At 34.8% G+C, this 14,112-nt stretch overlaps 1 protein-coding gene across 1 annotated transcript in view; it reads right to left on the bottom strand.

The window, feature by feature from the left end:
- CSMD3 (CUB and Sushi multiple domains 3) overlaps positions 1–14,112 on the bottom strand; it is a 1,168,727-nt gene that overhangs the window by 220,905 nt on the left and 933,710 nt on the right. Inside the window, exon 32 of the mRNA XM_072774281.1 lies at positions 8,665–8,781. Coding sequence (XP_072630382.1) covers positions 8,665–8,781 — 117 coding nt within the window. The remainder of the gene's footprint in view (positions 1–8,664; positions 8,782–14,112) is intronic.

Genomic DNA, 14,112 nt, shown 5'->3' on the forward strand with positions numbered 1-14,112 from the left:
TCCAAATTATAATACAACAGGTATTGTCCCTCAGAGACTCTGTTACTCTAGAGACTTTAGTAACTTCCTCTCATGGCTCTTGGAGTCTCTGAACCACCTATAATAGCCAGAAGTTGCCCTTGAACTTACTCTAAGCTCCATGTCATATGCCATTTCCCTCTAAGCTCCATGTCATATGCCATTATAGTGGCAATGCTACATACTGGGATCTCTGGGAAACAGAGGTTCTCAAAGCCTCTGAATCCATAGCTCTCTGGATATATTCATCTGCCCATTGTGCCTTGGGTCATGGAAGTATACCTTGCAAGCTCAGTATGGCCACTAAGCCCTCTTTGCTAAGAAGGGTAGTAATACTACATATTAGAGCTAAACATAGGTCCTATGGGCTACCCCACCTGCATGAAGGTATAGCTTTTCTGGTCCTTAATTCCTTGCCAGATGCCATGTTTTTGCAGACGTTTCTCTTCATTTTGTTTTGTTTTGTTTAAAATATTTTATTTATTTATTTATGAGAGACACAGAGACAGAGGCAGAGACATATGCAGAGGGAGAAGCAGGCTCCTCACAGGGAGCCTGATGCGGGACTCAAACCCTGGACCCAGGATTACACCCTGAGCCAAAGGCAGACACTCAACCACTGATCCAACCAGGTGTTCCTTTTCTGAACCCCTTAGTTACCAGAGTAGCTTTTTGGGATCGACTGAGTGACTAGCAAAGGGAATCTGTGTATCTTACAGACCAGTATAACCAAGATCATCGACATAATTGAACACCCTGGAAAGTTGCTGTTTTTAACACTTTAACCAAGACATTCCTGATAAAAGACTCAATGATCAGTACAACTGCCCAAATTCTGGACAGTCATCCTTATACTGGATGCCCTGGTCAGCAAACAGCCCCAGCTGAATGTGTTTTAAACTCGGGCCACTGCCGACTGTCTGACCATGTGGTTCAAGTCTGTACCTTATGAGATAAAAATTTCTGGGTTTCTTATCTCAGACATACTCCAAATACAAATGAATGCTACACATATCTCCACCACATACTAAAGCCACAATACTAAGGCTTCATGAAGACACTTCATATCCTTTTCAGAGTTCTAGTTATTGACAGTGATCAATGCAATCATTTCACTTTTCACAATACAAAACGCTGAGCTCTGCAACAACACATTCAATGGAAATTTTGTGTCCCTTACCAAGCTCTGGGTGCAAGTGATATTGTGGCTTACACAAGTTAAAATATGATACATTTCACTTACCAGTCAAACACCAAGAGTGAATTGTGATAAATTCTGATACATTTTTTATTTAATTATTGGCAAGTTTCAAGCCATACCCCTTCCACTACTCTTTTTGCCCCCTATTTGGGGCAAGCTAATAAGAAACCCAGGGTACACTCTCCTTTAGAACAATTGGGAGTTTCAGACCTCATAAGCCTTGACCAATATGTAGGTGCTTTCACTCCAGCATCATAATAAAGCCCAAAGCCAGTCAGCTTTCTTTGTTTCCTTAAGCAATTTTGGATCTGACTGAATCCAGTTTTGGATAGTGCCTTGCTCTTCCCAGAAAATCTTATTATTTGAGTAATAAATCTTTTCATACCTTCTTAGTGCATGTGTGGTGTCATAAGTCTTGACATCCAAATCAAATTCAGATGGGAGATCCTGGTCTAGCTGGTGACCAAATACAGTTTCATCTAATTATATAAATAGTACTCAAAGAATTAAATAATATAAATATAGATACATATAATAACGATACTTTCCTTACTCTAAAATGTTGGGCTCAAAAATAAGGGTTTCCTCTCTTATAGGTACAAAATTAACATACACATTTCTGCATATTGACATTAATAGAACCTTTCATTTTTAAAAAGGAAGAGAGTACCCTTTCCAACTGTTCTATATCTAACAAATGATGATAAAGAGTAAATATACATTGTGAATAAAAACACATTTTGTGAACATTTGTCATTGCTAGACAAGTACATTCAATATTTACAAAACACTAATCATTGATTTTGATGCACTATTAAAAAAATGAAATGTCATTTATTTTAAATATAAAATATACAAAGCCTTTATTGACCGAAAAGAGTTTATTTACTGAAAATTACACCAGGAAAAAACAGAATGCCAATGAAATGATTTACTGACCTAATGAGCATACAAAAATAATCTCAAAACAATTTGTCACTACAATTTGGGGAAAATTAGTGACAATAAATTATTGAATTAAGTATAAAGTTAGGTGATGACAACATAAATTATGTAAGGGATGCTGAATAAAATAGATCATTGAAAACCACCCAGATATAAGATCAAAAGATAAATGATCAGAAAAGTGTCTGATTTTCAAGAAGAATGTACATAGAATAAAAGAATGGCTGCTAGTTTTAATACAAAAGATGAGAATAGTTAACTTTCCATCTACAGGTTAAAACTACAGCAGTACATATTAAAAAGTACAGAAACTCACAAAAAAATAAACACATGTATGCATATATAGAAAGTGTGTGTGTGTGTGTATACATCTTAGTTTCAATCCATTGTTTTTGCTTTTTTCCTTCTAAATTCTAAGAAGACCTAAATTTTTAAATACTACTTTTTATAGACTAACAATACAGAAATGTGAAAGATACGATTGCAGAAGTAAATTGCATTTAACAATCATTATGTAATTACCTAAGTCTATGAGATGGAAAAGAAATACTGAATTTAATGGATATAATAAGAATTAATGAAATATTCATTATCTAATCATTATCAGTGTTTATAATATAATATTATGGTAAAGTTTGAGAAAAAAAACAAAACAAAAACAAAAAACCCCACAGCTGTAACCCCATTATTGTAGTCAACAATCAAGGGAAAAATGTTTCTAAATTGATCTTGATGAAAAATACTACCATGAAAAATAGGAAATATAATGATTGTGAGCAAGAAACAAATATAAAATATGTGAAAGTAAGAGAGAAATTAAAGGTGATATTGAGTAAGGGACAGGCAGGGTTAGGTGGGGAGGCAGGAAATCAGGTTCACAAAAATCCCAAAAATGTGGATATGAAAGGAAACCAGAGATAAATAAACCAGACCATCCAGTCCCAGGTGCAAGAAGTGGGGTCTTGTTATAACAGCTACTTGACCAACAGAGAATTACTGGACCCTAAAAAGGAAGTAAGTCATTGAAGGTGTTATCATTGCTCCTTATTCAATGGTGATATCAATAGATAATGTGAAAAGGATTTAGGTTTCCTGGTTAGTTTTCAATAAAAGACTAACCCTACAAGCCCTTAGTGGCAACCCTGTCTGGACCCCTCTCACTTCTGAGAGCTTTCTCTGTTTCTTCATTTAATAAACTTTTATCACTGTACTCACTCTCCTTTGTCAGGAATATTCATTCTTCATTTCCGTGAGACAAGAACCTAGCTCTCCCATTTCAATGTCAACTACTTAAAGCAAAACAAACCAAAAACCTTCCTCCCAACAATACAAAAAGGTTTTAGTAACTCTCTGTGACCATTGTACAGAGTAGACAAGTCTGACAACTTTGTGTGATTCAGGAACTCATGAATTTGAAACCTATACAAGAAAGAGACTACATCAACAATGGAAATAAAGAGAGGGCAGATTAACTGGGAAAAGGAGGTAGAAAAACCTGGAAATTTTTTCATGAATACTTCCAAGATTCTACATCTGTAAGCTGATCTTGGGGAAGAGTAAGCTTTGTACCTTAATAAATACGCATTGAAGCCTTTCAAGAGGTGGAACTCTGTGGGAGGCCAAACATAAAATTAAGTCACCATAGACTGTTCTGGAAATCCTCACAGCGATTTGCATGTTGGAATTCTCCAAGAAATCTAAATGTCAGCATGTATTCTACACAGCTAATATTTGCTACATGCTTAATAGAGTAATTTTTGTCAAGATTTTCAAAATAAAACTGTGTTAATATAGTTCAACCTTCTCTAGTGGGTTGAATAGTGTCCCTGTCCAAAAATTTGTATCTACCCAGGAGCCCAGAATGTCATTGTATTTAGAAGGGTCTTTGAAGGCATAACTAATTAAATATTAATATGAAATCATACTAGATTAGGATGTCTTTATAAGAAAAGAAGATAGAAATACACACAGCAACAGAGGAGATGCATAAAATGGGGCAAAGGTCTTGTGAAAACAGGCAGAAATCTGTATGTGGCTACAAACCACAGGTCAAGGGTTGCTGAAAGCTACTAGGAGCCAGGAAGAAGCAAGGAAAGATTCTTTCCTAGAGCCTGCAGAGGGAGTGTGGCACTAATGATAACTAATGATCTCTTTCAGAGATCTTGTTTCCAGAACTGAAAGAATAAATTTTTGTTGTTTAGCCACTGAGTTTGTGATTTGTTAGGGCACCCTCAGATACTAGTACATTCTCTTTTATAGATAATCCCTGAAATGTAAGGAATAGGTGACTGAAGGGAAATGAGGGAGGGAGGATGGAAAGGAATAATCATTTCAAAAAAGTAATATTCCATGTGAAACTAATTTAGGTATTATATTACTAGTTATGAATAATTTCTTCCAAATTATAGTTTATTTATTTTGTTTAAAGATTTTATTTATTTATTCATGAGAGACACACAGAGAGAGGAAGAGACACAGGCAGAGAGAGAAGCAGATTCCATGCAGGGAGCCTGTGCTCAACTGCTGAGCCACCCAGGTATCCCCAAATTATAGTTTAAAGAGGCCCATCAATATATTTTTTTAATCCTATCTCCTTAAATTGCTTCAAACATCTTGTTTTGCCAACTGGTCCATCTAGGATATTTAATTTTGCCCCATAGAGTATGCCTTTCTCTTGGGCTTTAAAATAAAAGCTCCATTATTTTCTATCCTAAGAGAAAAAAAAAACACAAACGTTAGCCTCTGACTTGTACTCTACCCTGCTGCTGTCCTAGCTCCTTTTGGTTTTTCTCAGCTAGAATTGCTAAAATAGAAGTCCATAACGTTTATTCTTGAATATTTCTAATTCTTTCCTCTCTACAACTTGATTTTGGCTGCTGCACTCTAGGTATAAAAACATATTAATAAAAATATTTTTCCTCTTACAAAGTCAACAGTTCTCCCACATTCTAAGGCATCTTATCTATATCAAATTCAAAATTAAAAATATGCATTGCATGTTTTGGCACTTATATAATAATGCAGTAAATAATGCATTACATGAAGACTTAAACAATGAAATAATAAAGGGGAAATAACTGATAATTAAAAACTGAAAAATGAAGGTAAAATAAGACATATTTTATTAATAGAAAAGTAGGGTATTTTTTAATCCCCAAATCCAACTGAAATAGTCTAACTATTAATGTCAAAAAATGTTACTCAATGATCCAGAATTATTATATTTCTACATATATAAAACAACTGTAATCCTACAACGAATATCACCAAAGTGACCCTAATATCTGAAGTGCAAATGAAATCCAATGATGCTCATGAAAGCTTTAGGAATTGACAATTTTCTTATCTATAAAAACTGAAAGACAGGAATTGACTGACAGAATAATAGTCATTCAATTAACCAGTAAAGTAAGATCGTATTATGTTCACATTCAACTGATATGAATTCAGTTCTACACTGGGCAGATGTAAATAAATGAAAGTAATTTGGTAGTACATGACCTATACAAAATCAAGCCAGTTCATCTGGTATTATTTAAAGAAACTGTTACCTGCTCTGACATTAAAGGAAAAATGTCCTGTTAGAACTATTCAGAGACTATTTGGCTTATGCAAAATTATGTAAATTATTTTATGGGTGAGTTAAGGGATTTCATGTGTGCTGTTGATGATATGTGATTTTCTCCTTACATAACAACTGTAGAACCTTACCCTTTGTAAAAAATGCAATTCCAATGAATGAATTGAGTGTATTTGATAGATATTATGCTAAATGATTAAAAAGTAAAATTCTAGGAGCATCACATATAAAAGATACAGAAGAAGGAATGGTTATAATCTGAGTTAAGTGACAAGAAGAGAAAAAGTGAGAAATGATATGTTAGGAAGTGATACCAAAAAGTCATAAAACAGCTCAAAGTGGCAACACAAGGAAACTATGAGAACGAGAGGAAGAAGAAGCAAAATAGAAATTTGATTTGTAGATACCCGATGACTAATTCTTGATCATCTCATATTCAAGAGGCAGAAGTACAAATAGCAAGAAGTCCATGATTACTATTTATTTAATTCATCTACTCTGCTACTGGAAAACTTTAAGGTATCATTATTAGGTGATAAGATATCGACTGGTGATGTAAAACACAAAATATGTGTTTTTATGCTTGAATTACATAAATATTTCATTTTTAGCCATACTAATCTTAAGACCCTAATGAAACCAGCAATTCAGGTCATTTTATTACATAATTTTTCATAAGTGGCAGTGAGGTATTCACAAATGTGAACATAAAAGTGTATGTGCATGTATATCTGTGTGTAAAGGATTTAACTGTGTTAGTATGTCGATCGCTTACATATATTATATCATTTAATTATAAACTAACACTATGAGGTAGACATTTATCGCCTCTATTTCAGAGATGAGAAAAGTATAATTCAGGTCAGTGATGTGACTTATCTAATGAGAAAGAGCAATGAACTGTGCTCTGAATCTAGAAATCTGACTTCAAAGTTGGCATTTTTTAACTTGTAATGAGCATGAACTATGTGAGATATACTTTATGTATACAATCTCACTCCCTATTCCCATCAACTCTGCTCAGTAGACCTAATGATCTCCATTTTACAAAAAAAGAAACTGAGTCTCAAAGAGTGTACGTAACTCATCCAAAGGCAGATAGCTGTAAGACATGATAAGCTAAAATTAGAATCCTGGTTTGTCTGACTTCATATGTAGTTTGAAATTCAGAATGATACATTTATAAAAAAAAATCATACATTTCCCTACTAATAAGTCAAAGTACATTTGATGTCATCCACAAATAATCTAAGACCTGGTTAAAAATTACTATTAAAAACACTGATCATTAGTTGCATTTTTTTTTTTTACATTAAGATGATTACATTTAATTTATATTAAGTCAGGTAGAGTAGATTCCATTCTTTAGAAATCTGTTAATTTACTTTTAATGAGTACCCTTTCCTTCCCTTTTTGAACATACATAGGCTACTGCAAAATATTTGTATGTGACCACCATTTCTATGTGTCAGGAAAGGAAATGCCTGATTCTTCTTTCTCATCTTTTCTGGCTACATGACATTCCAAGAATAGATTTAATAGAACAAATTAACAGTTTTATAAAGAGGACTGAGGTAACCACACCACCTTCTGGTCATCATTGCTAGTGTTCTGTCAGCAACCACGTAACATTGTTGAAATCTGGGGACTATAGACACCTCTAACAAGGAAAGAACTATTTTGAGAAACAAATGGCAAAAAATAAATAAACAATTAAGTGGACAATGTTTTTCTTTCTAAACTGTCATTCTCAAAGGGCTCAACTCTAACCAACCAACATGCTAGGAAAGAGAAATATTTTGTAAAGAAATAGACACCCTGCTAATGCAGGCATCACCACTCTATATCAAGGCTAAATACAAGGTTTAGTACTTCATTTCTGAGGACAATGTTCTCTCCAATAACTTGAAGATCTTGGACTTGTTTCAGAAGAGAGAGAAGGAGGATATACAGGTAATATTAGGTCATAAGAAATTGGACTGGAAGCATCAGCTTATTTTATACATCAGCAGAACGTTAAGTCAAGATGTGATCCAAAAATCTTGATATGACACAATCCATGTCCTTCTGCTGAAACACTTTGTCATTCAGACCCAGACACTCATTACAGCTCTAGCAAATCCTTTGCCACCTAACACAATGCTGTAAATCTAAATTGTAGAAGTCTGAACTTTCAGCCTCTCTCCCATACTTTACTGCTCACTAAATTTCCTTTGCCTATCCATCCATAAACAGAGCTTAACCTGGGTGAGATCCAGCTGGATCTTAGATGCAAAACCTTTAGAAGCCAGGTAAGTGACTTCTAAGACTTGTGATCAGGGAGACGTGAAGGCAGCAAAGGACACATTGTCTTCTCAGTGCCAATGCAGAACAGATTGTCAGGTTGACAAGATGAGCTGAAATGTCCTTTGCTGTCTTTTTACATTCATTGCTGTCCCAGATACTAGGTACTTAAAACCAAAATTTTTTCTTCCTGGAAATGTGTTTAAAAAAAGTATAAACCAATATGATTGTTTTGTACACACTTTTGTCATTGTTATAATAGTTCTATATTTGACTTTATGTATATTTTGCAGGGCACATTTTGCTTTATGCTCTGTTAATTTCCCATTTTATGTAATTCCGACAAGAAGGCACTTGCAAGGTTACTGGATGTACTTATTTTTAAAAATTAAAAACAATCCTGTTTTCATTTTTATATTGTTGTTCACCTGTGTACTTGACTGTAAATTCAGATTGAGTAAAATGACCTCAAAATTTTATTATTACAAAGCTACTATCTAAAAAGAATTACACAGTAAAGCACTTCGTGAATAGTGAATATTTTCATTAAAAAGGACTAACATTTTTGAATAGCATGTAGTGGAAAATAAAGCATGTCTTGAATGAAATACTATATGATGAGATGAATATTACTTACCAAACTCCTTGGGAACTGCTATAGAGTAAACACAATTATGTCCCACACTGTAATTTTTTGGATAATTTGGTGATAGAACAGTGCCTTCTGAGCCTGTTGAACGACTTCCACAGGGCGCTAGGAAATACAAATGACAAAAAAATATTTTTAGGAAATCTTAAAAACACCCTATTATGGAGATTTCCTTGATGTAAATTTACGGCTATTGAATTTTAATGTATATGATTTCTTTCCATCTTTTAACAAGATGCACCATTGTCAAATATTTTAAAAATAAATTGTGGTCATGTAAAACTTTAAATATTCAGATTCACTCTTCTCAGAAATAAAATAGTATAATAGTGCTATAATAGTGTTATCTCTAGAGGTAATAATGATGGTCCTGCTTTCATTTATGGTAAAAGTGTAAAGATAATCATCTCCTTTATAATGATGAGAAATTACATATGCAGGTGGGAAATTGTTTTACTCAGTGCTGGGCTTTGACACTGTATTTGAAATCAACCTTGATTATGCTGCCACCAAATTAAGTATTTTTATACATGGGACAGATATGGCTGTACAAATTCATTCACACACTCATCTAAGTAAAATACTCTCCTGCCAACCTTTATCCATCTATATGATTTACATTTGAATCAGTAGAATTACTGGTGGTGCACAGAGGCAGATTTTGTTTGGTACCTCAGCCCCAAATGTGCTATTTCTCTACAAAAAGTGAGGGTGAAACCAATGTTCCTGGCAAATCTGTAGATGATGGGTCTGCTGTTCATAAGATAGAGGAATACATGAGGTTTTATTGTTCTTCGCTGTGAGACAGACCCGGGCTACTGATGGAGATTTAGGTGCTAAAGACATAAAGATGATGGTTGATATTCTCTATGTTTATGAGGTCATCCAGAAAACTGTATCAAATCAAAGAAGATGACCAAAGAGGAGGTCTGGGGGAATGCCCAGATTTAGGATCAGACGGGGAGGGGGGGCAGGCAACGGATAAAACAGTGTGTCTTGGAAGCTAAGGGAGAAGCGAATTTCAATGAAAAGAAAGTGTTCAACAGGGTTAAGTGTTGCAAAGTGGTAATAAATGAAAAAGGAGTCTGGATTTGGCAACGTGGAGCATCACAGAGTAGAGGCTTCTGTAGGGCCATGGTTTTCTTGAGGAGGGATTGAACCTAACTGCTTGCCTGCTAGCTCTGCCCCTACTCCTCAAAGTAGAAGGAACTTCCCAGATTGGTGAGCCCAGGATGGGAATTTCTACTTTATTGCAGGTTGGGGCCCTTTTGCTTAAAGAGCACACTGGCTGTTCGCTCCTCTACAGTGTAAGTATTACTGGGCCAGTCTGTTGAGAGAATGGCCATGGTTGTTGAGGGACAACTACAGCTGTGTAGGAAGCCTATTTTGGCTCTTCTGCTTTTATTCATATTAAAGCTAACAGTTTGATATACTTCAGCCTATCCCTTAATTGGCTTTGAACTTGTGCAGAGAGGACTCTCCTCAAGCAAAACGATAATTTTTGGTATTATTAATACAGCAGTTCCAACTAGAGCAGCTTTCTTCAAATTACAGCTAGCAAACCAAATCCAGGCCGGAATGAGAGAGAGATATTTTACATTCTTAGAGTCACAAAACAAAACTAAGAGTATGTAACAGAGACATATGTGGCCAACAAATCCCACAATACCATCTGGACCTTTACAGAAAAAAGTTTTCTAACTCTTGAAGTACAGTAGAGAGGTGGTAGCTAGGTTGTAGTTGGTGAAGAGTAAGTGGTATATAAGGAAATACAGAAGTTATCAGAACCTTAATCATAAACTAAAGGAGAATGTAGGGAGTAGTTAGAAGAAGGTACAATGCTGAATGAGTTTTTGTTATTGTTGTTTTAATAGGGAGGAAGGAGTCATTACAAAGGGAAAATCAGGAGCCAACCTAGAATCTAGGAGAAGATAAAATTAAGAACAAAAGTCGAGTGATAAGCTTTTGAAAACTTCAGTAACGTGCCTCTGCGACCTGAAAAGAGGGTTGAAGGAGACTAGATATGCATAGACTTAAGTTAATATTTGGAAATTTATTGGAGTTAATGCCAGATTTTCCTTTTAAAGAGAGGTGGGGAAAAAAATAAATAAAGAGAGGTGGATTCTGCCAGTGATGTGTTAGGTGACTCGGAGAGGAGTCCCGGCAGTTTGAAAAAGTAAATACTTTTGATGGACTCCTGGCCAGAGTTTAAAATAGAGCAATATATTTAAAACACCTATATACACCACAAACCGTGGTACTGCAGTGGGTGGCTAATGAATGTTCTGCCTTTTTATATTCTCTAAAATGGTAATAAATAGTTAGAATTAAACACACTAAAATTAGAACTTCACACAACAACAACAAATTGACAGTGATGATGATAACCAAAGATACATTGCTCTCATCACTCATTATTGTTTGGGATTAGGGGAGTAAGGTGTATTCTTAGTTCAGCACTGATAACTTTATTCAGCTGATAATACTGCTGATGAGAGAATCATTCAAGAAGGAGTAGTATGTTTTATATTAACTTTCTTTCTGATTTTAATGTGCTCCAAAATTACAACACTTTGAGTATATGTGACAGTAGTTCTTATTTTTATATTGGGAAAGTATGAATAGAAACGAGAACTTCTAACTCAAGTTCAGCTTTGTGACTTAGTAATGAACATTCTTCTGCCATTCTAAATTAATATGCATCTGATAGCCTCAATTTGTTTTTATATTTTATTTTGCTTAAATGAACATTCAGGACAGATTTTTTTTTTAAGATTGTATTTATTTATTCATGAGAGACAGAGAGAGAGAGGCAGAGACACAAGCAGAGGGAGAAGCAGGCTCCATGCAGGAAGCCTGATGTGGGACTCAATTCTGGGACTCCAGGATCATGTCCTAGGCTGAAGGCAGGTGCTAAACCGATGAGCCAACCAAGGGCCCCCTAAAAAATATTTATAAATATAAAATGGGTGAAGTTGTTTTTTTTTTAATTTTATTTAAATTCAATTAGTTAACATATAATGTATTATTGGTTTCAGAGGTAGAGGTCAGTGATTCATCAGTCTTCTATAACCCAGTGCTCATCACGTCACGTGCCCTCCTTAATGTCAATCACCCAGTTACCCCAAACCCCCCACTAATCTCCCCTCCAGCAACCCTCAGTTTGTTTCCTATGATTAAGAGTCTTTTATGGTTTGTCTCCCACTCTGATTTCATCTTGTTTTATTTTTTCCTCTCTTCCCCTATGCATGTCTGTTTTGTTTCTTAAATTCCACACATATGATTTTTTTTTTAACCACTATGAATGTATATGAGGTTGCAGTATAATCACATGTTCTCAGGGCAATTAATACTATGTGAGATTCTGTTATTTGTACTAGTAGCAACAATTTTGCCTTTCTTTTGGTCAGTGCTTATAGCCTGTCCTAGTTTATAATCAATTATGTTGAATACTGTAGTGACAGACAATATTTTATGCAGTATGCAAGTAATATAAATGAAGGAAAATTAACTGTGCTTTGAGATACAGGTTTATTATAATCTGTTCTATGTTCATAAAAAGCTAAATGCAATAATGACTAAGCCAAAGCAACTTCACTAATTCTCCTAATACTGGTTCCTAGAAGCTTTTCATATTCTTTCTTCCTGTTTCAATTTCATCTTATTGGTTAGTACAGAAAAGGGCAACCTTTATTTTTCTGGTTCTGTTAACAATCAGAAGAAGTTAGAGCCACCCAAGACTTTGAATGCTATGCTTATTTTTCCCATTTGACTTATACCTGTGGGCCATTTGTCACACTGGTTGTTTTTCTCTAAATAGCCCACATCCCTTGGAATGCATTAAATGTCAGAACTCATCTATACCTGATTCTGATTATAATTTATTTGATACATATGACTACCTCTTAAATGGATATTTAAAGACATTGTTGACGAACACATTAATTATGAGATAAAATGGTTCTATGATTGAGTAAGTTTGGAAAATACATGGATAAAAGAAAAACGAGTTCTTTACTATATGACTTCATTGATACTTTAGTAAGGTCTGGGGAATGTCATGTTCTTACTTACAGCGTTATTTGATCATGGAGAGTGTTTCATTGTAACATCTCACAGGAGCAATGTTCCCTAGAACACACTTTGCAGAATGCCAGATTGATGATTCCAGAATGTGCTATCACTTTGGCAATAATTCTAACTTTTATATTATTGCCTGTAATTGATTATAACTTTGCAGTACTAAAGGACTGTTTTATGTATGCACATAGAGCCAAAGTCTTTTAAAGATTTAAAATGTCAAAAATTAGCCTATTATAAAATACTATTATTCTTGACATGCTCTCCCTGACTTTCAAAATCCAATACATCATTGATTTGTTGCTTGTGCACTTACATAGCTTATTAGTCTCTCTTTCTGCCACCAACTGCCACAATCCAGAGTTTCATAAAGCTAGCTCCACTCATCCTCGAAAGTTCTCATCACCGGTAACAATTTTTCTAACAGACAAGTCTCATCCTATTTCTCTTTTCCTAGAACAGTTCTGATAAACATTATGTTTTCCATAAATGTTTGTGGGATGATTGAATGAACTATGCTTGCAAAACCAGGCAGGCTACCATAAAATGGTGTTTCACAGCACATAACACAAACGTTTCATTTTGTTGAAATTACCCCAGAAATTCACTTAATCCAAGACAGAATTGAGACATATCCTCTCTTAAGAAATCCATGTAAGCCTACTTTTTTTTTCTGTGACTGAAATCTTCTGATTACTAGGAATCACTGTTGCTTTACATTTAGAGGCAGTATTATGTGAAAAATATGTATCTTTAAACATTGGAAACGTTCAATGGTAGGACTCTTACAGTATGAGAGTCACATGAATATTGAGTTCCTCTGAGGCTATAGCAAACCCATGTCTGCCATTTTACACCAACAAATCCATGCTAACATTTTATCATTCTAGAGCATTGAGTGCTTGAAATCACTCTTGCAGTTTAATTTGATATGAGTTTTCTTGTTCTTTTTCTGTTTGTTTTTCAAAAATTTCTTTGGCTGAATTTATATGGCTTGAATTGTATAAGTAAAATGTGCCTGTACTGTAACTAATTATATATGCTTATTTTAATCCTGCAATATGAAAGAGTGATACAGTAGACAGATGTGGTTATTTCCAGGGAAATCAGAGGAGTGTCTGCAACTGGGTTTCAAGGTTTCTAATCATTTAGTTGAAAAGGGCTTCCCACCTTTTGATCATGTGTGTGGTTTGATCATGCATGGGGGGTGGAGCAGGAGGACTGAAGAAGAAGGAGAACAAGAAATAGTTTCCTAGTAAGTGAAATAGAAGAATCCTGAACCATTTTTATGGAAGAGGTACTATTTGAATGTCCACATATCTTAGAGACTTTATAACACATGCAATATAGCTTTAA

Source organism: Canis lupus, chromosome 14 (genome assembly GCF_048164855.1).
Source record: "Canis lupus baileyi chromosome 14, mCanLup2.hap1, whole genome shotgun sequence".
NCBI classification, from domain to species: domain Eukaryota; kingdom Metazoa; phylum Chordata; class Mammalia; order Carnivora; family Canidae; genus Canis; species Canis lupus.